Here is a 23,095-nt window from a genome sequence, read left to right on the forward strand (position 1 = left end):
CACCGGGGTCGGGCAGGCAACAGAGAGAAGCCAATTTACCATTCGCGGCGCTCGGGACCAGCGTCTATCCTGCGGGGTAGTAAAAGACTTCCGGCGTTTGGCTTTTTTACGTGCTGAGTCACGGCCGAAGGTTCGCCCCGGGTCTGAGGGGCAGGGTGCCCAAAATATGACACGAATGGGAAAATTTAAAACTTTGGAATTAACATTCTCTACTCGTTTGTTGGTTTTCTCAATAGGGGAATATTTTTCTCTGACACGCAGAGCACTAAATCAGTGATCGCCACAACCCACTCCCCCGCTACGTCATAAACGCTGCGCAGCCCCCCGGCCGTCCTTCTCCCGTCGTCCTCCGCCTCTTCTCCCTCGCCCCTCCCACTTTGGGTTTCGAAATGCTTGCTGGCTCTTCCGAGAATCAGTCCGGGTCACTTTAGTTCCTCTCCGTTCCTCATTGGTTGCTTGCGTGCGCGTGTCTATTTTCTTGCCTCATGATTGGCTAAAATCAGTAGCGTCATCGACGGCCAGGAGGGCGGAGGGATGAGGGAAGTTGGCGTGTGAGAGACCGGGTTGGGGGAGGGGTTCAGGCCTGTTCTCAGCGGCGGCGGCAGCACCAGCGCCGGCCGCCACAGCCTCTGGAACGCGGAGGAGGTGGGTCCTGGGAAACGGGATGTCCATCGCTCCAGCTTGGTGGTGAATGCTGAGGAGAGTCACGGTTGCTGCAGTCTGTGCCACCCGGAGGAAGTTGTGTGAGGCCGGGCGAGAGCTCGCGGCACTTTGGGGAATCGAAGAACGGGGTCGGTGCGAAGACTCTGCTGCTGCCAGACCCTTTCCCATTCCGGCCATGCCTGGAAGGAACAAGGCGAAGTCTACCTGCAGCTGCCCTGACCTGCAGCCCAATGGACAGGATCTGGGCGAAAACAGCCGGGTTGCCCGTCTAGGAGCGGATGAATCTGAGGAAGAGGGACGGAGGGGGTCACTCAGTAATGCCGGGGACCCTGAGATCGTCAAGTCTCCCAGCGACCCCAAGCAATACCGGTGAGGGAGGAGGCTTGCACTGGGGAGGAGAACAGTGCAGGCCTCTCTGTCGGTGCCGCTGTCACTTCTTGTCTCCATGTCTCCCAGTGGAGCAACAGGGCACACTTTCCACCCCAAATGCTTCCTTGGGTGGAGGTGGCAAGCGTGGTTAGGGGCTTCCCTGTGGTGTCAGCTGGGCAAGTGGGAAATCTTGGGTTCCAGGATGTCAGAATGGGAGAAGCTTTTCGAGCCATTTGAATGCAGTCGCTAAAGCATGAATGGTGAGGGAGTCTTGGTATTATGTTGCCAGGAAAGGTTGATGGAGTTGGGTACTTTAATTTTGGAGGACAGGCTATTTAAGGGGCATATTATCACTATCCAAAATATTTGAGGGACCCTTAGGTAATAGAGAGGTGAAACTCGTGGACGAAAGTCACCAGAGGATGGTGTGGCTTCAGTAAAGTAACTTTGCATCATATTTGACCTATGTTGAAGTGGCTTGTTTCCGTGGGTAGTTCTCCGTTACCAAAATGATTGGGTGACCTCTTCCAGGAATATATTAGAGAGGACTTGGGTCTCAGTTGGAGAGGTGTAAGGTTTCTTCTAATCTTAAAATTCTCTACTTTTGGTTTGTTCAGGAGTCCTCTAACCATTTCTAATAATTGGTGATTCAGAACCCACCTGAATATTTCCTTCAGAGGTACTTATTTCATGGAATATCATGACTATGATGTGTCTTGTGTGTTTGTGTATGCGTGTGTGTTTAAATAGAGTCTGGGTCTTATGTTGCCCAGGCTAATTTCAAACTCCCGGGCTTAGGCAATCCTCCTGCCGTGGCCTCCCAAAGTACTGGGATTATAGGCGTGAGCCGCTGTGCCCGGTCTGGACTTCGATGTATTTTAAATAGAGTTTGAGGAAATTGAGACCCAGAGAATTTGCTTCTTGCTCAGAATCACACAGCTAAATAATAACAAAACTGGCACGATGACCCTTCCTATCTGATACCAAATCCAGTGCATCATTTGCTGATTTTTTATTTTTTGAGAAGGAGGCTGTCTCTGTCACAAGGCTGTAGTGCAGTGGCGCGATCTTAGCTCTCTGCAATCTTCACCTCCCGATTTCAAGCGATTCTCCTGCCTCAGCCATCCGAGTAGCTGGGACTAAAGGTGCATACCACCATGCCCAGCTAACTTTTGTATTTTTAATAGGGATGGGGTTTCACCATGTTGTCCAGGATGGTCTCGATCTCCTGACCTCGTGATCCGCTCACCTTGGCCTCCCAAAGTGCTGGCATTACGGGCGTGAGCCACCACACCCGGCCCATTTGCTGATTTTTTTCACAAAGTTCTTGCTCATGTGAATTGAAAGCTGAAGAAGGATTCTAGCTCTAAATTTGTTATAAGCTCCTATAGCATTAGAGCAAGAAAGAACCTTAGAGATAATCTTTTCCACTTTCCACCACCCCGCTTTGACAGATGACCAAAACTGAGGTCTAGAAAGAAGTGTCTTAGCCTCAAGTTTAGGACCAGCCTAATTTCTCCTTTCACTTCAAGTCTAGATAATATTTTCCCCAGGCTGCTGGAGTCAAGAGATCTTTATAAATGAGCTGAATTTTCTCTTATTAAAGATGTGGTTGTACAGGTTGAGTATTCCTAATCCAAAAATCCAAAACTCTCAGAAATCCGAAACTTCATGAGTGCCAACATACCACAAGTGAAAAATTCCATACATGACACCTTTGCTTTTTGATCGTTGGTTTAATGTACACAAACTTTGTTTCATGCACAAAATTATTAAAAAATTGCATAAAGTTATCTTCAGGTTATGTGTATAAGGTATATATGAAACATAAATGATTTTTGTATTCATACTGGGTCCCATCCCCAAGATACCTTATTATGTATACGCAAATATTCCAAAATTCAAAAAAATCCAAAATTTGAACCACTTTTGGTCCCAAGTGTTTCGGATAAAGGATACTCAACCTGTATTGGCAATGTATAAATGGTATAAATGAGCAGGTTGAAAACTTGACAAAAGGTGCTTAGTTTTTGTCTTCCAGATCAGATGTTCAATAATAGTTGGGCCGGGCGCGGTGGCTCAGACCTGTAATCCCAGCACTTTGGGAAGCCGAGGTGGGTGGATCACGAGGTCAAGAGATCGAGACCATCCTGGTCAACATGGTGAAACCCCGTCTCTACTAAAAATACAAAAAATTAGCTGGGCATGGTGGCGCGTGCCTGTAATCCCAGCTACTCAGGAGGCTGGGGCAGGAGAATTGCCTGAACCCAGGAGGCAGAGGTTGTGGTGTGCTGAGATCGTGCCATTGCACTCCAGCCTGGGTAACCAGAGTGAAACTCTGTCTCAAAACAAACAAACAAACAAACAAAAAAACAAAAAACAATAGTTTCAGGGTTTCTTTTCCTGCCTATACAAAGTTATATAGTAACTAATGTTTATGGAATAGACAATATGTTTCAGCTACTGTTGTAACTGTTTTAATTTTTTTTTTTTTTGTAGAGACCTGTTGGCCAGGCTGGTCGTGATCTCCTAACCTCGTGATCCACCTGCCTCGGCCTCCCAAAGTGCTGGGATTACAGGTGTGAGCCACCGCGCCTGGTCTGTTGTAACTGTTTTAGATATGTTATTTCACTTACCTCATTTTTGATACATTTATTTAATAAATATCAATTAAGTCCTATGTGCCAGGCATCAAGCTAGATTAAATATTTTCTGAAACTTGGTCAAATATAATGTAATAAGTAACATGTTAGTCTGGGTGAGTATACAAAAATGATTAAGCCTGTCTCTCCCTTCAGGGAGCTTACAATAGTAGAGAGGGACGCAGACACATAAAAAAATAAAATTAAAGGCTGTTGTGGTGGCTCACGCCTGTAATCCCAGCACATGAGGGGCCCAGTTGGGAGGATCACTTGAGCCAGTAGTTCGAGACCAGCCTGGGCAACATAGTAAGACCCTGTCTCTACACACAAAAAATTAGCTGGGTGTGGTGGTGTGTGCCTGTAGTCCCACTACTTGGGAAGCTGAGGTAGGAAGATTCCTTAGCCTAGGAATTTGAGGCTGCAGTGAGCCCTGATCGTGCCACTGCATTCCAGCCTGGGTAGCAGTAAGACACTGTCTCAAAAATAAAATTAGGGCACTAAAGTTTTATAGAAGCTGTAATGGAAGTATGTCCTAGATATACTGAGGGATGAAATAAATTGGTAAATTCCACCTGGGGAGAAAGGAAAGCCTTCAAAGAGGAGATAATGCTTAAGAGTTGTTCTTTGAATCAGTTGTTGGGTTTTGTCTTTATATGGCTTTTGCCAAGTCATTGTCCTTCTTAGAGTCTCAGCTTGTTTTAAAAATGAAGGGGGTTGATTAGAACAACAGTGTTTTTCAATAACCCTCCCCTTTCAAAAGAACAGTTCTTCCATATTACCTGTTTTATGTACTGGAGTTTCAATTAGACTTTTAAATAAAAGATTTTATTAGTTTAAAATAAAGGTGGAAAACCTCAGGACTAGGTGATTTTTAAAGTCTTATCCAACTTAAATTCTGTGAATTTTTGTAACCAGAAACATACTTATGAGGCATCTATAGCCCAGAAAGCGGAATTATTTTTCCAGATTCTGCTGTGATATTCTCTCTGTGTAAAGTCTTTCTAGGCAGAGCTAATTCTTCTTCCGTAGTATTTCAGTAGGATTTTGTACATGATCCATTACAGTACATAGCATCATATTCTATGTCTTTTGAACAAGCCTCAGAAGAGGACCTATTTAGAGGAATATTGTGGTGAAATAATACCTTGAAAGGTTTACCAGTCTGCATTTATTAATAGCATGCAGAATTTTACTTCAGCATATGTGTAATTTCTGTTCAGCTTTTTTGAAATGTTGGGCATATCTCCAGGACATCTATTATGCTTTTTCTGGGATCTGTATTAAATGCTCACCAAGTGTTGATTCCCTTCCCTTCTGGAAGGATTAAGAGACTTCAGGTTGGGAACTGATATTCAATTTTTTTTTTTTTTTTGAGATGGAGTTTTGTTCTTGTTTCCCAAAACTGGAGTGCAATGGCATGATCTCCGCTCACTGAAAACTTCGCCTCCCAGGTTCAAGCGATTCTTCTGCCTTAGCCTCCCAAGTCTGGGATTATAGGCATGTGCCACCACGCCCAGCTAATTTTGTATTTTTATTAGAGAGGGGGTTTCTCCATGTTGGTCAGTCTGGTCTTGAACTCTTGACCTCAGGTGATCCCCCTGCCTCTGTCTCCCAAAGTGCTGGGATTACAGGCGTGAGCCACCGTGTCTGGCCAATATTCAAATTTTTATTGGTGTTGAGTAGAAAGCCTAGATAGGCAGTATTAGTAGTGGTGTATTCTATTTATTTTTTATTTTTATTTTTGAGACAGGGTCTTACTCTGTAAACCAGGCTGGTATGCAGTGGCGCGATCACGGTTCACTGCAGCCTTGACCTCCCAGGCTCAGGTGATCCTTCCAGCTAGGCTCCCCAGTAGCTGGGACTACAGGCACGTGCCACCATGCCCAGCTAATTTTTTGAAGACATGGGAGTTTCACCATGTTGCCTAGGCTGGTCTCCAACTCCTGACCTCAAGTGATCTGCCGCCCCTTGGCCTCCCAAAGTGCTGGGATTACAGGCACAGGTGAGCCACTGCACCTGGCCTGGCTGTGGTGCATTCTGAATAGTAAATTATTTTAACAATGAAGAACACTTAATGTTAGGTAGTTTGGATTGATTTAAACAAATGTAAAACACTTTCCATGTTTAACCTGTTTGTAAAAAGCTGTGGAGAAGGAAAGAACAAATGAAAAGGTATATAAACTTCTTTTTTTTTTTTAAGGATTAAAAAATTTTTTTTGAGACAGGGTTTCATCACCCAGGCTAGAGTACTTGGTGGCATCACAACCTGCCCCACCACATCTAGCTAATTTTTAATTTTTAATTTTTTTTTTTTTTTTGAGACAGGGTCTGGCTCTGTCGCCAGGCTGGAGTGCAGTGGCACAATACTCTGCTCACTGCAACCTCTGCCTCCCGGGTTCAGGCGATTCTCCTGCCTTAGCCTCCCAAGTAGCTGGGATTACAGGTGCGCACCACTACACCCAGCAAATTTTTGTGTTTTTATTGGATACAGGGTCTCACCATGTTGGTTAGGATGGTCTCAAACTCTGACCTCATGATCCGCTCACCTCAGCCTTCCAAAGTGCTGGGATTACATGCGTGGGCCTCCGCCCCTGGCCTATGTCCAGCTAATTTTTTGTAGAGATGTGGCTCTCGCCAGGTTGCCCAGACTGGTCTCGAACTCCTGACCTCAAGGGATCTGCTCACCTCCACCTCTCGATGTTCTGGGATTACATGTGTGAGCTACCATACAAATGAAAAGACATACACACTTCTGAAGGGCAAGCCCTTCTAATTTAAATTCTGGTCAGACTGTTACAAGTGAGGGGATGGTTATCTTAATAAATTTACAGGCCAGGTGTGGTGGCTCACCCCTGTAATCTGAGAACGTTGGGAGGTAGAGGAGGGTGGATCACCTGAGGTCAGGAGTTCAAGACCAGCCTGGACAACATGGTGAAAACTTGTCTCTACTAAAAATACAAAAATTAGCCGGTTGTAGTGGCAGGCACTTGTAATCCAAACTCGGGAGGCTGAGGCAGGAGAATTGCTTGAATTCGGGAGGCAGAGGTTGCAGTCCGCTGAGATTGTGCCACTGCATTCCAGCCTGGGCAACAGAGCAAGACTCTGCCTTAAAATAAATAAAATAACGTTTCATAGAAAATAATGGGTAGGTGTATGCTGAATAAGGTACAGGCTATTTCTGAATATTATGTTGTTTACTTTTGTATGCTGTTGAACAGGAGGAGGATCACAGTTCAAGTGAGCGGAACAGTTGCATTGAGAACATTAACATTTCTTGGCTTCCTGAATAGTTTGCTGGTGAAGGGGCTCACTTCTGAGCAGAAGCCTTTTGTTCACTTTGGCATCACATATACTCACTAGAAGCCTTATGCAAATGTAAGGTACCAGAAGAAAACTATACATCAGAAAACAAGATAACTTATTTTTTAATTGGATGGGAAGAAGATAGGTTTCTTTGTTAATAGTTACAAAGAAAACTCCTGGAACAGTAAATGCTTCATTCAGTACCTGAGCTAGTAATTTCATTTGTATGTGTTTCATTTCACATACACACAGACACACAAATATTGCTGAAATGATCACAAAATCTCACAGCTACAAAAGAAATCAGCATGACTTCCATGTGTATAAATTCCAGGAGGTTGACAGCAATTCCTTAGTCTGATACAAATGAACAAATGAATCCAAATCTCCTTTTTTTTTTCACTCCCACTCATCTTGTAAAGTAGAGGTAACCTAGGTATTACTTCATGAGATTCAAACTCATTTAACAAAGTTAAGTGCTTTTAAGGTTGAAATATGTTAAATCTTATGAATACTAGTATAACTTTAATAAACATAGCTTTTGTCTCTTACTATTCCTTGGACTGATTTCTTTATTTTGTTTTGTTTTTGAGACAGTCTGGCTTTGTCACCCAGGATAGAGTGCAGTGGTATGATCTCAACTCACTGTAGCCTCTGCCTCCCAGGTGTAAGCCATCCTCCCTACCTTGGCCTCCTAAGTAGCTGGGACTACAGATACATGCCCAGCTAATTTTTGTAATTTTTTTTGTACAGGTTGGATTTTGCTTTGTTGCCCAGGCTGGTCTCAAACTCCTGAGCTCAAGCAGTCAACCCACCATAGCCTCCCAAAGTGCTGGGAGTACTGGCATGAGCCACCACACTGGGCCTGAATGATTTCTTCAATGTGGGCTGATGGGCTGGTAAGAAAAGAAAGAGTATATGTCATTTCTAACTAAAATGTGTGTGTGTGTGTGTGTGTGTTTTAGGAAAATAAGATTTAGCATTAAAAAGCTCTCTGTTTTTATGGCTGGGTACGGTGGCTCACACCTGTAATCCTGACACTTTGGGAGGCTGAGGTGGGCGGATCACCTGAGGTCAGGAGTTGGAGGCCCACCTGACCAACATGGTGAAACCCTGTCTCTACTAAAATACAAAAATTAGGCGGGCATAGTGGTGGGCGCCTGTAATCCCAGCTACGGGGGAGCCTGAGGCAGGAGAATCGCTTGAACTGGGGAGGCAGAGGTCCCAGTGAGCTGAGATTGTACCCAATGCACTCCAGCCTGGGCATCAGAGCCAGACTCTGTCTCAAAAAACCAATGCTCTCTTTTTAAAGAACTGATGGTAAAAGCTCTTTTCCTTTTAAGGAGCTTATGATGTGCAGTGGGAGAGTCAGGGAGCTCTGCTCTCAGAGGAGAGTTTCAGATACTGAAACTGAAATGCATTAAATGTAATAGGTGCTAGAATAGGGATATGTAAAGTATGACTTTTTGTTTTGTCATTTGTGTTTCTAGTTTGCTATCTACTGGTCATGTGATCTTTAGCAAGTTAACTAGTGTCCCTAAGACTAAGGATCCTCATAAGGACGTAGTAGAGGAGCAACTCATAAACAATTGAAATTGAAAAGGAGCAGTCTGGAAGCAGGTGATAGTGCCTTTTTTTTTTTTATTTTTTTTTTAAATGAACCAGTGGAGGAGAATGCTGCTGCTTTTTTTTCTTTTCAAATTTTATTTATTTATTTATTTATTATTTTTTTAAAGACGGGGTTTCACCATGTTGGTCAGGCTGGTCTTGAACTCCCAACCTCAGGTGATCCACTCGCTTTGGCCTCCAAAGTGCTTGGATTACAGGCATGAGCCACCACGCCCGGCCGGAGAATGCTTTAAGCAAGGAGTGATGATAGATAAAACTGAGATCAAGTAGTACAAGGACTGAAGAGTCTTTTAGAGACTCAAATTATTACTGGCGAAAGCATTTCAAAGGAATGATATGGAGGCAGAAACCAAATTGCAGTAAGTTAGGAACGAATAGAGAGTGAGAAATTTTATTTATTTATTTATTTATTTATTGAGACGAAGTCTTGTTCTGTCACCCAGGCTGGAGTGCAGTGGCCTGATCCAGCTCCCTACAACCACTACCTCCCAAGTTCAAGTGATTCTTGTGTCTCAGCCTTCCGAGTAGCCAAGATTACAGGCATGTGCTACTATGCCCAGCTAATTTTTGTATTTTTAATAAAGAGTGGGTTTTATCATATTGGCCAGGCTGGTTTTGAACTCCTGACCTCAAGTGATCTGCCTGTCTCAGCCTCCCAAAGTGCTGGGATTACAGGCATGAGCCACCACACTCAGCCAAGAGTGAGAAATTTTAAAAGGTGAGGTACACACTGTTTGGTTTTAAAGGAGAAGGAATGAGAGGAGATTTTAGGATAAAAACAGCACATTGTAGCAAGGGAGTGTTTTCTCAAGATGAATAAGAGGTGAGCATGTCTTGCTTGAGAAAAAAAAGAATCAGTAGAGAAGTTGAAGATAGATAGTAATAGTAATAGTACTAGATCCTTAGATGGTTGTGAGGTGACAGGATTAATTTTTTTTTGAGATGGAGTTTTGCTCTTGTTGCCCAGGCTGGAGTGTAATGGTGCGATCTCGGCTCACTGCAACCTCCACCTCTTGGGTTCAAGCGATTCTCCTGCGTCAGCCTCCTGAGTAGCTGGGATTACAGGCATGTGCCACCATGCCTGGGTAATTTTTTTGTATTTTTAATAGAGATGAGGTTTCTCCATGTTGGTCAGGCTGGTCTTGAACTCCTGACCTCAGGTGATCCACCTGCCTTGGCCTCCAAAAGTGCTGGGATTACAAGCGTGAGCCACCGTGCCTGGCAGGATTAATCCTAAGAATATACACAGAGAGACTCGTTTTAGACGAGAAAATGTCTTCACTTAAAGTGAAGGAAGTTGTAATGAGTGTGCATGCAGGCAGTAAAAACATGAAAGGGTGACTTTTCTCCACTTTTTTGTAAAGGAGTCATTGAAATGTACTTAGGTGGTCCTCTGGGAAGCTGTAGGGGAAGTAGTGGGAAGCATAGGGGAAACCTTGAGTGTGAAGGTTTGAAATAGCTAATGTAGAAAATGGATGAAGTGTATACGTGGTAAATACTAAGATAATTTGTGGGTTCTTGAGCATGAAAATGACATAAGTAAATCAGTATTTTAAGAAGATTAAACCAGTAGTTTAAATCCATAGGATGTGGCAGACTGGTTTAAGAGTCAGTTATAATTGTGTGTTGAATAGTGTGCACTGACACAAATTGAAAGACTGTCTCAGACTGGTACCAGTCTTTCTGTAGCTGATGTGTTGTTCTCTTCACATTTCTTTTTGCTTTCCACTTAATTCACTTTAAATGTTTGCTAGGCTAAATGCCCATGAGTACGTATATCATGTCTGTTTTATTCACTCAGTGTCCAGTACGTTTTAGGTTCTCAAATGATATTTGTAGAATGTATGAATGTATGAGTGCTTACATGCCAGGCATTTTCACAGAATTCATGGGGATATTTTGCTAGAAATTTCTTAGATTAAAATTGTATTCTGAAGCTGGGCACAGTGGCACAGGCCTGTAATCCCAGCTACTTGGAAGGCTGAGGTGGGAGAGCCCAGGAGTTCAAAACCAGCCTGGACAATAAAATGAGACCCCTCCATCTCTTAAAAAAAATTTTTTTTAGGCATATTCTGAACAGTTTTTTTGTTTTTCGTAGCAATTGATTTTCAGAAAAAAATATGACAGGTTACAAAAGTACAAATAATGCAGATAGTACAAGTGCATATGTTGATATTGTATATTTTATGTGGAAGCTTGTGCTTGGCACAGTAAGCACTCAGATGTTAGCTATTACTGTTTTTATATGTTTACAGTTATTGGATAAGGCTGTGAATAAAGCTTTCTTTGTAGCATTTTTTGTAGTAGTACAAACTTGGTACAACTTTGTTTTCAATTAGTTGGGTAAAGATTAAATTATTATATAGTTCTACAATGAAAATAATACATAGCTATAAAAAAAGATCATTGTTTTATATATTGAAATAGATCTCTGATTTATTGTTGAATGAAAACTAGCGGCAAAACAAAGTGTGTAATTCCATTTTTAAAAGGAGAAAACCCATAAAAACATTACTGTTATATGCTTACCTATAGTTTTTAATGTATTCATATATATATATATATATATATATATACACACACATACATATATACACATACACAGAAATGATTAGGAATGGCATTCAGCAAGCTTATTTCTCTGGGGAAAGGAAGGAGGGATTTGACTTTTATTTTTTAGTAATTACAAGAAGATAAGTGTTAAATAACAATAAACAAGTATTACGTGCTCATCATAGGGAATGAACTTGAGAAAAAAAGAAAATTTACGAATTTCTGACTGGGTGCACTGGTTCATGCCTGTAAGTCTAGTACCTTGGGAAGTCAAGGCAGGAGGATCGTTTGAGATCTAGAGTTTGAGGCCAGCCTGGGCAACAAATCAAGACCCTACCTCTACAAAAAATGAAAAAATTAGCTGGGCTTGGTGGTGTGCACCGTCGGTCCCAGCTACTTGGGAGGCTGAGGTGGGAGGATGGCTTGAACCCAGGAGTCTGAGATTGTAGTGAGCCATGATCCACCACTACACTCCAGTGTGGGTAACAAAGTGAGACTCTATCTCAAAACAAGATAATTCTCCATAATTATTCTACCCTGCATTGACCACTGGTAGCATTTTAAATAATTTCTATGCCTTATTTTATTTTTTGAGATGGTAGCTCACTCTGTCTCCCAGGATGCAGTGCAGTGGTGTGATCTTGGGTCACTGCAGCCTCCACCTCCCGATGATCCTCCCACTTCAGCCTCCTGAGTAGCTGGGACCACAGGCATGTGCTATCACATCTGACCAATTTTTGTAGAGACGGGGTTTCACCATGCTGCCCAGGCTGGTCTCAAACTCCAGGATCCTGAACTCAAGTGATCCTCCTGCCTTGGCCTCCCAAAGTCCTGGGATTACAGGCATGAACCACTGTGCCCAGCCAGACAGTACCGTTATTATATGATAGATTTAAATGCTGTTCTGTGAAAATATATACATGACTGAGCTGGTACTAAGCAGTAATTAGAGTATAAATGGATTGTATTCTCTCATTTCATTCCTTCTAAACACACTCCTCATAATGGCAGATAACGTCCAAGGCCTTCTTATTTTCATTCTTAACATTCTGTCTTCATCTTCTGTTGTCCTATTTTGTGCTCCTTTTCTTGGCACATGTTTTCTTTGATCATATTTGCCTTTTGAATTCATATATGAGCATCTCCTCTGTGAATCCTTTGTCTTTTCCTTCAATAGTCCCTTCCCACATGTAGTTAGTGATTCTTGTATGGCCCTCTAGCAGTATTTTTTTCCAAACAATTTCATGTTTTTGTAGTTACTACTTGTCTTTCCACTCTGTTATGCTGACATTTTTGAAGGGAGGGAATTTGTTTCTTTGAGTCTTTGCATGCCTTCTCTTCTATTACTAATAAATGAATAGTCAGTACTCCTAAGACCTGTCTTTCCTCTCCAATTTTGCACTGGATCCCATCTCCTCACACCTTTTATGTTCTACTAATTATTCCAGCAATTGTTCTCCTTCCATCCTGCATCATTAGTTTGTCCTTTACTGGATCATCCCCAGGAGCATACAAATACGCTGTAATTCTATCCATCTTCAGGAGAAAAAAATGTCTTTATTCTGTATCCCCTTGGAGCTGTGTCCTTCTAGCTATTCAGTTTCTCTGTTAACTTTGGAGCAAAACTTGTTGCAGTTTGCAATTTGTCTATTCCCGTTATTTTTTATTTCTTTAATTTAATTTAATTAATTAATTTATTTATTCACCTGGGTGCAGGTGGGCTAAGAACGAAAAGGGCATTAGCCTATTCCCATTATTTCTTAAGCTTACTCAGAGTAGACTTCTGCTACTGTTGGTACACTGAAATAGCTAAGTTCAAAGTTCAAGATCACCAATATATTTACATTGGTCAATTCTCAAGTTGTCTTACTCAACCTATCAGCATCATATTGCATAGTTCACCATTCTTTCCTTCTTGAAATGCTTTCATCAGTTGACTTTCAGGTCACCACTGTTCTTTTTTTTTTTTTTGAGATGGAGTCTGCTCTGTGCCAAGCTGGAGCGCAGTGGTGCAATCTCGGCTCACTGCTGCAACAAGCGATTCTTCTGCCTCAGCCTCCTGAGTGGCTGGGACTACAGGCGTGTGCCACCACACCCGGCTAATTTTTATATTTTTAGTAGAGACGGAGTTTCATCATGGTGAGGATGGTGTCGATCTCTTGACCTCGTGATCCACCCGCCTCGGCCTCCCTAAGTGCTGGGATTACAGGCGTGAGCCACCGCGCCTGGCACCACTGTTCTTAGTTCTCTTCCTGCTTATTCACAGGTCTCTTCTTATTTCCCCGACTTCTAAATTTTGGATTGTCTAGGGCTCAATTTTCAGACTTCTTATCTACCCTTACCCCCTATGCTGTCCAGTCCCATGACTTTAAATATCAGCCTGTATAAAATAAATTTTGTATTCCTACCTCTGTGTTCTTTCTTACTTTTTTTTTTCATGGTGCTTATTGTCATTTGACATATATTTACTTGTGCATTGTCTTTCTCCTGCACTGGAATGTTTCATCACAAGGGCAAGGAGTTAGTTTTGTTTACTGCTTATGTCCCCAGTGGCTAGAATAGTGCCTGTTTTTTATTTTATTTTATTTTTGAGTCGGGATCTCACTGTGTTGCCCAAGCTGGAGTGCAGTGGCTATTCACAGGCGCCATCCCCCTACTGATCAGCATGGGAGTTTTGACCTGCTCCGTTTCCGACCTGGGCTGGATCACGCCTCCTTAGGCAAGCTGGTGGTTCCCAGCTCCCGGGAGGCCACCTTATTGATGTCGAACTTAGTGCGGACACCGATTGACATAGTGCACTATAGTCCATAACTCCTGGGCTCAAGCAATCCTCCCACCTCAGCCTCCCGAGTAGCTGGAACTACAGGCATGTGCCACCATGCTGGGCTAGAATAGTGCCTGTTTTAAAGTCTTGCTTCCATTTCTGTCTTCTACCTTTTCTCCTTTGGCTTAATTGTTACATAAGGATATACTTTTCAGTCTGATTTTGTTTGTTTGTTTTGTTCCTTTATTCTTGTTTTTGTTTGGATCAAAACATAATGTTTAGGCTGGGCACAGTGGCTCATCCTGCCTGTAATCTCAGGGCTTTGGTAGGCTGAGGCAGGAGTATCCCTTGAGCTTAGGAGTTTGAGGTTACAGCGAACTATGATTGCTTCATTATGCTGTAGCCTGAGTGACAGCCTGAGACCCCGTCTTTAAATACATATGTGACATGTTATATAGAAAACATATATGTATATGTAAAACATATATATAAAAACAAAACCTTACAGATACAGTTGAAGCCCCTCTTTATATAGAAGCCTCTTCCTATTACCTTCTCTAACCATTATCTAAATTTTGTGTAGATGCCATGCCATTTCTATCTATAGTTTTATACTTTCATTAAACATACTTTTAAAACAGTATATACCATTGTTTTTGCATGTTTTAAAGCATTATGGAAATAGAATAGTATCACAGATGTCTCTTAACCTTTTTTTGGTTTAACATTGCTTTTGAGATTTATTCATGTCAGTAAGTATAATAGTAGTTATTTGTGTTAACCAATGTTTAATATTTTGTTGTATGAATACATTATTACTATCTATTTTCCTATTGTCATTTGGTTACAATTTTCTGTTATATTTTGTTTTATGACTATGCCACAATTTATCTTTTCTCTTTTTGTTTTTCATTTAAGTTGTTTCTAATGTTTCAGAGGACTGTATGTGGCTCCTTGTGCATACATTTTAGAATTTATCTAGGGCACACACCTATAAGTTAAATGACTGGGCATACTCATTTTTAACTTCACTAGATATTGCCAAAGTACTCTTCTAATGGGTTGTGCTCTTTCACATTGACACTAATAGAACATGAGAGTTACTGCTTCTTTATGTTCTTACATTCTTAACAGTTATTGATATTATTAGTTTTTTTCTTTTATTTTTTTAAAGACAGGGTCTCATTCTGTTTCCCAGGCTGGAGTGTAGTAATGCAATCATAGCTTACTGCAACCTAGAAGCCCAGGGCTCAAGTGGCTCTCCTGCCTCAGCCTCTGGAATAGCTGGGACTGCCACCACACACAGCTAATTTTTAAAAATATTTCAAGAGATGGGGACCCAGGATGGTCTCAAACTCTTGGCCTCAAGCAGTCTTCCCACCTTGGCCACCCGAAGTGCTGAGCTTATAGGCGTGAGTGTGTTTGGCTGATATTGTTAGGGTTTTAAATAAATTGTTGATCTGTGGAAAATTGTATTCCTCCTTTTTTTTTTTTTTTAAAGACTAGTCAAGTGAAGCAGTGGGAATGGAGAAGGCATCAATTAGTTGTGAATACCAGTGTACTCAGATCAGCCTATATTTTTCTTTCTTAAAAAAAAAAAAAAAAAATCTTTGGTGGCTTATGCCTGTAATCCCAGCAGTTTGGGAAGCCAAGGTTGGTGGATCATCTGAGGTCAGGAGTGTAAGACCAGCTTGACCAGCATGGTGAAACCCCATCTCTACAGAAATACAAAGACTAGACACACATGATGGCGGGTGCCTGTAATCCCAGCTTATTTGAGAGGCTGAGGCCGGAGAATCACTGGAACCTGGGGAGGCGGAGGTTGCAGTGAGTTGCGATCAATCTATTGCACTCCAACCCTGGGCGACAGAGCGAGACTCCATCTCAAAAAAGCAAAAAACAAAAAAAACTTTAAAAATTTTTCCAGGCTGGGTGCAGTGGCTCGTGCCTGTAATCCCAGCACTTTGGGAGGCTGAGATGGGCAGATCATCTGAAGTCAGGAGTTCAAGAGACCAGCCTGGCTAACATGGTGAAACCCCATTTCTACTAAAAATACAAAAAAATTAGCTAGACATGGTGGTGTGTACCTGTAATACCAGCTGCTCGGGAGGCTGAGGCAGGAGAATTGCTTGAACCCGGGAGGCGGAGGTTGCAGTGAGCCGAGATCACATGATTGCACCTCCAGCTTGGGTAACAAGAGTAAAACTCGGTCTCAAAATAAATAAATAAATAAATTTGTATTTTCCCTTATTACCAGTAAGATCAGGCATTATTTCATAATTTGTAGACATCAGGATTTATCCTTTTATGAATTGCTCACTTTTCTGTTGTTTTTTTTTTTCAATAAATTTAACTTGTAAGAATTTATTATATTTTGAATGCTAATTTTTTGTTGATTATATGAGTTGCAAATGTATGCTCTAATTCCATAGCTTATGTTTGCTCCTTGTTTATAAAGTCATAAAATTTAATCAGTTATTGATCTTTTATAGTTTGTACTTTTTGTATCTTATTTTCTTCTAAAAGCTTCATTATAGTTTTGTTTTCAAATACAAAAAGTTCTAATTTTTTTTTTTGAGATGAGGTATCTCCCTGTGTCACTTTGGCTGTAGTGCAGTGCTATGATCTCAGTTCACTGCAACCTGTGCCTTGCTGGTTCAAGCGATTCTTTCACCTCAGCCTCTTGAGTAGTTGGGACAACAGGCATGCACCACCACATCTGGCTAATTTTTGTATTTTTAGTAGAGACAGGGTTTTATCATGTAGGCCAGGCTGCTCTTGAGCTCTTGACCTCAAGTGATCTGCCCTCCTTTGCCTCTCAAAGTGCTGGAATTATAGGTGTGAGCCACTATACCTGGCAAAAATCTAATTTTATTACTTTTTTAAAAAAAATATGGATAACCAGTTGTTCAGTCATGCTTTTAAAAAAAGTCTAAATCCCAGACATTACCAAATATCTTCTGTAAAAGGTCCAGCTTTGGACTTTGTCAATTTTGACTTTGTCAAAATTGAGGATGTTATGTAAGTACTTGTATATCAAAAAAGAAAACAAATTTCTGCAAATTTTTGGTGAAAATTTTTATGAAGTTCAAAATATAGTATGTTTTTTGGAAATACAGTTCTTCTAGTAAGAATGATGGAATTGTTCTTATTGGGGTAACATTTTGGCTTATTGGGATTTAAAATTCAGTGTTCATCAGTCAGTTGCCAATGTTCATCTGTTAAATCTGATTTGTAATGAGATGTTATATATCTTACCTTTGAAAATGTCTTTCCATATAGCTAGGTACTGCCAATACATTAATGTTGAAATACTGATAGCAATCCATGAGTACAGATGGTCTCTGATTTATGTTGGTTCAACTTAGGGTTTTTCTACTTTCCATGGGGCAAAAAAGTGATATGCATTTAGTAGAAACTGAACTTTGAGTATCCATATGATCTTTCTGTTTTTCACATCAGTATAGTATTCAATAAATTACATGAGACATTCAACACTTTATTATAAAATAGACTTTGTGTTGGATGATTTTCCCCAACTGTAGGCTTACGTAAGCATTCTGAGCATGTTTGAGGTAGGCTAGCTTAAGCTATTGATGTTCAGTAGGTTCAATGTATTAAATGAATTTTCAATTTATAGTATTTTCCACTTAAGATGGATTTATTAGGACCTAACCCTATTGTAAGTCAAGGACCATCTGTATATGACTTTAATTGAGCATATTCATTGCTTGAAGAACATTTATATAATTCTATTAGATTCTTCTCTGGTATTTTTTCCTTTTAACATGTATTATAGATTAAATAGATCAAACACTATAGATCAGTCACTTCCAATTAAATTAGGTGGAATATCCTCAATTGCACAGTTAATCAAACTTTGAAATATGGAAGTTTCCTTGTGGTTGCAGCAAGGTCTGGAAAGCACTGCTGAAACTATAGTTGGTTGGGGAATGGAGGTATTGCTTGTTTTAACTTTTTATAGCACAGGAAGCATATAAAGCAGCTTTCCATTACTTGTGATTTAGACATTCATTGTTTATTGAAATGACTTAAGTGCTGTTTTGTCTTGTAATTTTAGGTTGAATTCAATAAAGAAACATTAAGTCTGCACCAAAGGTTATTTTTATTTTTCTTCTTTTCCAAAGGCTATTTTTTTTCTTGAGACAGAGTCTTACTCTGTCACCCGGGCTGGAGTACAGTGGTGTGATCTTGACCCACTGCAGCCAGTTCCTCCCAGGTTCAAGTGATCCTCCTGCCTCAGCCTTGCAAGTAGCTGAGAAAGAAGACTACAAGGGTGCACCACCATGCCCAGCTAATTTTTGGATTTTTAGTAGAGATGGGGTTTCTCTGTGTTGGCCAGGCTTGTCTTGAACTCCTAATCTCAAGTGATCTGCCTGCCTCTGCCTCCCAAAGTGCTGGGATTATAGGAGTGAGCCACCATGCCTGGCCTCATTTTGAACTTTTCTGAAGAAATTCTACAGTGATGGGGTACTATGTTTTTAATTTTCTACTTTTTCTGATTATTGCTTTTTTTTTTTTTTTTTTTGACGCAGAGTCTCCCTCTGTTACCCAGGCTAGTGTGCAGTGGTCCAATTTTGGCTCATTGCAACTTCCACCTCCCAGGTTCAAGTAATTCTCTTGCCTAGGCCTCCTGCGTAGCTGGGACTACAGGCACTCGCCACCACATCTGGTTAATTTTTGTATTTTTAGTGGAGACTGGTTTTTGCCATGTTGTCCACATGGTCTCAAACTTCGGCCTCATATGATCTGCTTGCCTTGGCCACTGCTCCTGGCTTTTCTTTTCTTTTTTTCTTTTTTCTTTTTTAAGACAGGGCCTTCTCAGTCTGTTCCCCAGGCTGAAGTGCAGTGGGATGATCATGGCTCGCTGCAGCCTTAACCTCCCTGGCTCAGGTGATCCTCCCACCTCAGCCTCCTGAATAGCTGGGACCACAGGTGTGTGTTACCACCTCTGGCTAATTTTGAAAATTATTTGCAGAGATGAGGTCTCTCTATGTTGCCTAGGCTGATCTTGAGCTCCTGGGCTCAAGCAGTCCTCACACCTCAGCCTTCTAAAATTCTGGGATTACAAGCATAAGTTACCACACTCGGTCTCTTTTTTTCTTTTTTGAAGAGATGATCTCACTGTGTCACCCAGGCTGTACTGCAGTGGTGCCATCATAGCTCACTGCAGCATTGAACTCTTAGGCTCAATGCAGCATTGAACTCTTAGGCTCAAGTGATCCACCCGCCTATGCGGCCCAAAGTGTTGGAATTACAGGCATGAGCCACTGCTTCCAGATGGATTTTTTTTTTTGGGGGGGAGGAACCATATATATATATATATATATATATATATATATATGTGTGTGTATATATATATATGTGTGTGTGTATGTATATATGTATATTTTTTTTTACTAGTTCTTCCCCTCTGTTTTTTATTTTTCTCTCTGAAACTACTATATAATATGAGAGATTACAGGTTCTATGTAGAGGGACTTTGCTAAGGTAATGGTTTTAACCTCTTTCTTTTTTTTTTTTTTTCTTGAGAGACAGGAGTTCTTACTCTGTCACCCAGACTGGAGTGCAGTAGCATGATCATAGCTCCCTGCAGCCTCAAACTCCTGGGCTCAAGTAGTCCTCCTGCCTTAGTCTCCCAAGTAGTTAGGACTACAGGTGCACATACCTAGCTAATTTGCTTAATTAGCTAGTTAATTAATTTTTAGTTGAGAGGGGGTCTCACTATGTTCCCTAGGCTTGTCTCTAACTCTTAGCCTCAAGTGATCCTCCCGTCTCAGCCTTCCAAAATGTTGAGATTTCACGTGTGAACCACTGTGCCTGGGCCCTTTTTCTCTCTTACTCCTCTCCACAAAAGGAATAACATCTGTTGAGTGAGTGTGGTAGAATGACCTGGGGCATGCCTAGCTTAACTTTTTCATCCCTCCCCTCTTCAGTTCAGTATACAGACAGTTAGTACAGTTAGTTGACTTTTGAACAACACTGATTGAACTGCAGTTATATGGTGGTAATTTTCAACCAAAGGAGAATTGCAAATAAAGTATTCTCAGGATGGGAAACCAGCTTTTTATGTATATGGGTTCTGCAGGGCAGACTGTAGGACTTGAGTATGTGCAGATTTGGATATACAGGGTAGATCCTGGGACCAATCCCCCTTGTATACGAAGGGACAATTGTATTTTGGTATATTCTTGGATATAGTAAGCTGGCCAAGTAGTGGCTGGTTTGATTTTCTATCCATATCACAAAAACTTTCTCCCTATCAGCAATAAGATGGTTTTACTTTCTTACCATTCATACATTCCCTGGAGTGGCACTTTAAATTTCTTTCAAGAACTTTTCTTTTGCATTTACAACTTGGCTAACTGATTGCTGTAAGAAGCCAAGCTTCTTTGCAGCTGATCTTGGCTTTTGACATATCTTCCTCACTAAGCTTAATCATTTCTAGCTTCTTTTTTAAGAGATGGGGCTATCACTTTGTTGCTGAGATCACTTGAGGTCAGGAGTTCAAGACCAGCCTGACCAACATGGTGAAACCTCATCTCTACTAAAAATGCAAAAATTAGCTGAGTGTGGTGGCGCCTGCCTGTAGTCCCAGCTACTTGGGAGGCTAAGGCAGGAGAATCGCTTGAACCTGGGAGGCAGAAGTTGCAGTGAGCCGAGATTGCACTACTGCACTCCAGCCTGGCGACAGAGCAAGACTCCGCCTTAAAAAAATAAAAAAATTAACTGAGTGTGGTGGGAAGATTTCTTGAGCCTGGGAGGTAGAGGTTGCAGTGAGTGAGATCATGCCACTGCACTACAGCCTGGGAAATAGAGCGAGACTCTGTCTCAAAAAAAAAAAAAAAGTAACTGTGAAGCTTAATAAAGCACAATAAAATTAGGTATGCCCATAATTACATGTCATCTCCCTCTTCAGCCATGTAGTCTCAAGTCCTTTTATTTTATTTTTTTCCATGTATTTTTGAATTTAAATACATAAACTCTTAACTGTGGTTTTAAATTTTTAGTGACTAAAAGCAGCTTCTTCACAAAAGTTTGGTTTATTCTATTCAGAAACAAAAATGAGTGGGTGGGTATTTCATTATAAAGAGAATAATACCACATTCTTGATTCTTGGACATGGTTTAAAATCTACTTCAGTCTTTATCCTTAGTAAAGGAGTAGTGGGAGAATGAAACCAAATGAAGGAAGACAGGTTTAATGGGGTAAAAGAGATTTTCTTAGAGAAAGATTGACATCTTAGAACCCCCACCCCACAAAATATATGTATATACATTTATGTAAATACTTGAGACCACAGGGTTTGAGAGGAGGTAGTGACAAGCTATATAAGTCATTACCTAATTAGCTCACAACTACCCTCTTTTGACCTAAAATGATTTAGCGCAGGCCTACAAATCTATCTATACAGGCCTACAAATAGCAATTTAAGGCTAAAAACGGAATTATCAGTTCCTCTATATATGAAAATGAGGTCTTGAAGAGTATATAGTATTCCATGGTATGGTTATAGAATAGTTTATTTGCATATTCCCTTATGTATGGACATTTGGATGATTTCTACTTTATCATAACCATTTTTGTAGTGAAACTGATTTATCTTTGTTCATGTGTGTTAACATTTCCATAATATACTGTGGTGTGTCCAAACTTTCAACAAAATAAATTTAACAGAATTTAATTGAGAGCCCCTGAATTGGGTGGTCCCTGAACCAGAATAGGTTCAAAGATGCTCCATCACGGCTGCATGGTCAAAGAATATTTATGGACAGAGAAAGGAAAGTGATTACAGAAAATGGAAGTGAGGTACAGAAATAGCCATATTGGTTATAACTTAGTGTTTGCCTTATTTGAACATGGTTTGCACAGTTGGCTGCCTTTGGCCAAAACTCGGTGATTGGCACAAGAGTATGTTATGGTCTGTTTATACATCTAGTTAGGTTTCAGTTCACTAATGCAGAGAAACCTTTAGGCTGAACTTACTTTTGAGAGGTTAATCAGAACTTTGCACATTGATGTCATTCAGTCACCGTCATAAATATAATTATTTGGTCTCAAATCCCACGGGGAAATAACAGTGGATTTTGTGTCGTGGGAACAAGGACGTCAGGTAACTTTTAAGTGTTAGGGTAGAGGAAGCCTTGTGCTGGATTCTCCTGTTTACAGGAGATAAATAAACCCTAGTCTGTTTAGGACCTCTCTGATTCCTTAAGAGTTTTGGCTTAATTATGTTGCATTTAGCATGAGTGTCTCCATAGTGATTTGATCTGGTCTACTGGGGCCTGGTGCACAAACCCAATCCAAAACAATGACCTCCCATAATTTTGTTTTAAAATTCCCCCCTTTTGCTCAGGCGCTCACTTAAGTGAGTGTAACCAAAACATATGGCCTTAGTGCCACTCACAGTTACCATGATTTTGGGTTTCCCATCTCAGCATGTCTTTCGTAGGTTACAGTGTCCTTACAGTTACACATTTCTTTGAGTTTTTGTCATTCTAGTCGAAGAGATACCATTTGACATTTTATGGATGGTTCCATGCAAACATTTTTAAAACTTTTTTGAGAGAATACAGTGTATGAGGGAGACTATTATTACAGCTATAAAGAGGGTAATACCAAGAGTTTGGAATATGCTCCTTAGCCAGGGTCCCCATGAACCAAACCAACTAAAATCAAATAGATCAAAGAATGAGCTAGATAAAGAGTCTACTCATTTTAACCAAGCAGCCTGTTCATTAATCTTCTACAAAGCATTGCCTCATTTATTCCAAACCACGGAAAAAGAGACCTCACAATTGATGCCCATCCAGAAGGGTGATGACCACCCGGCAGTTTTCTCTTCAACCGATGATGTTGGTTAAGAGGAGTAGACTAATGTTCTGTGTCTGATTACAAAGCACCAAAGGTACCATTAAAATTTCTCACCCACATTGGCCCTTTATCTTCCATCTATCAGGATATAAGGTTGTCTGTGAAATCCCTCTGCAAGTGAAAGTATACGTCGTGAGTGTACACAGGAGACCTCCTTTTCAATTCTATTGTTCATAGAGGCATAAGCAAGGAGAAAGGTGAGAGATGAGAGTCTCATGGTAGCAGAGAAATCTTGATCTGTGATCTTGGGAAAAAGCTGTCCATGTGAGGTTGCTGT

The 23,095-nt window shown here is 40.9% G+C and overlaps 1 protein-coding gene across 5 annotated transcripts in view; it reads left to right on the plus strand.

Moving 5' to 3' along the window:
* Window positions 1-380: 380 nt before the first annotated feature.
* Window positions 381-23,095, plus strand: part of NRDC (nardilysin convertase) — a 93,889-nt gene continuing 71,174 nt past the window's right edge. For 4 of the 5 annotated variants that reach the window (XM_032297027.1, XM_032297029.1, XM_032297030.1 and 1 more), the window contains exon 1: window positions 381-1,032. In XM_032297027.1, the coding sequence (XP_032152918.1) occupies window positions 692-1,032 (341 nt within the window). In that variant the 5' untranslated portion in view covers window positions 381-691. The remainder of the gene's footprint in view (window positions 1,033-23,095) is intronic. The other variant, XM_032297032.1, reaches the window with a different exon arrangement.

The sequence above is a fragment of the Sapajus apella genome, unplaced genomic scaffold (genome assembly GCF_009761245.1).
Source record: "Sapajus apella isolate SASKATOON/1434 unplaced genomic scaffold, GSC_monkey_1.0 scaffold36, whole genome shotgun sequence".
Lineage (NCBI taxonomy): Eukaryota > Metazoa > Chordata > Mammalia > Primates > Cebidae > Sapajus > Sapajus apella.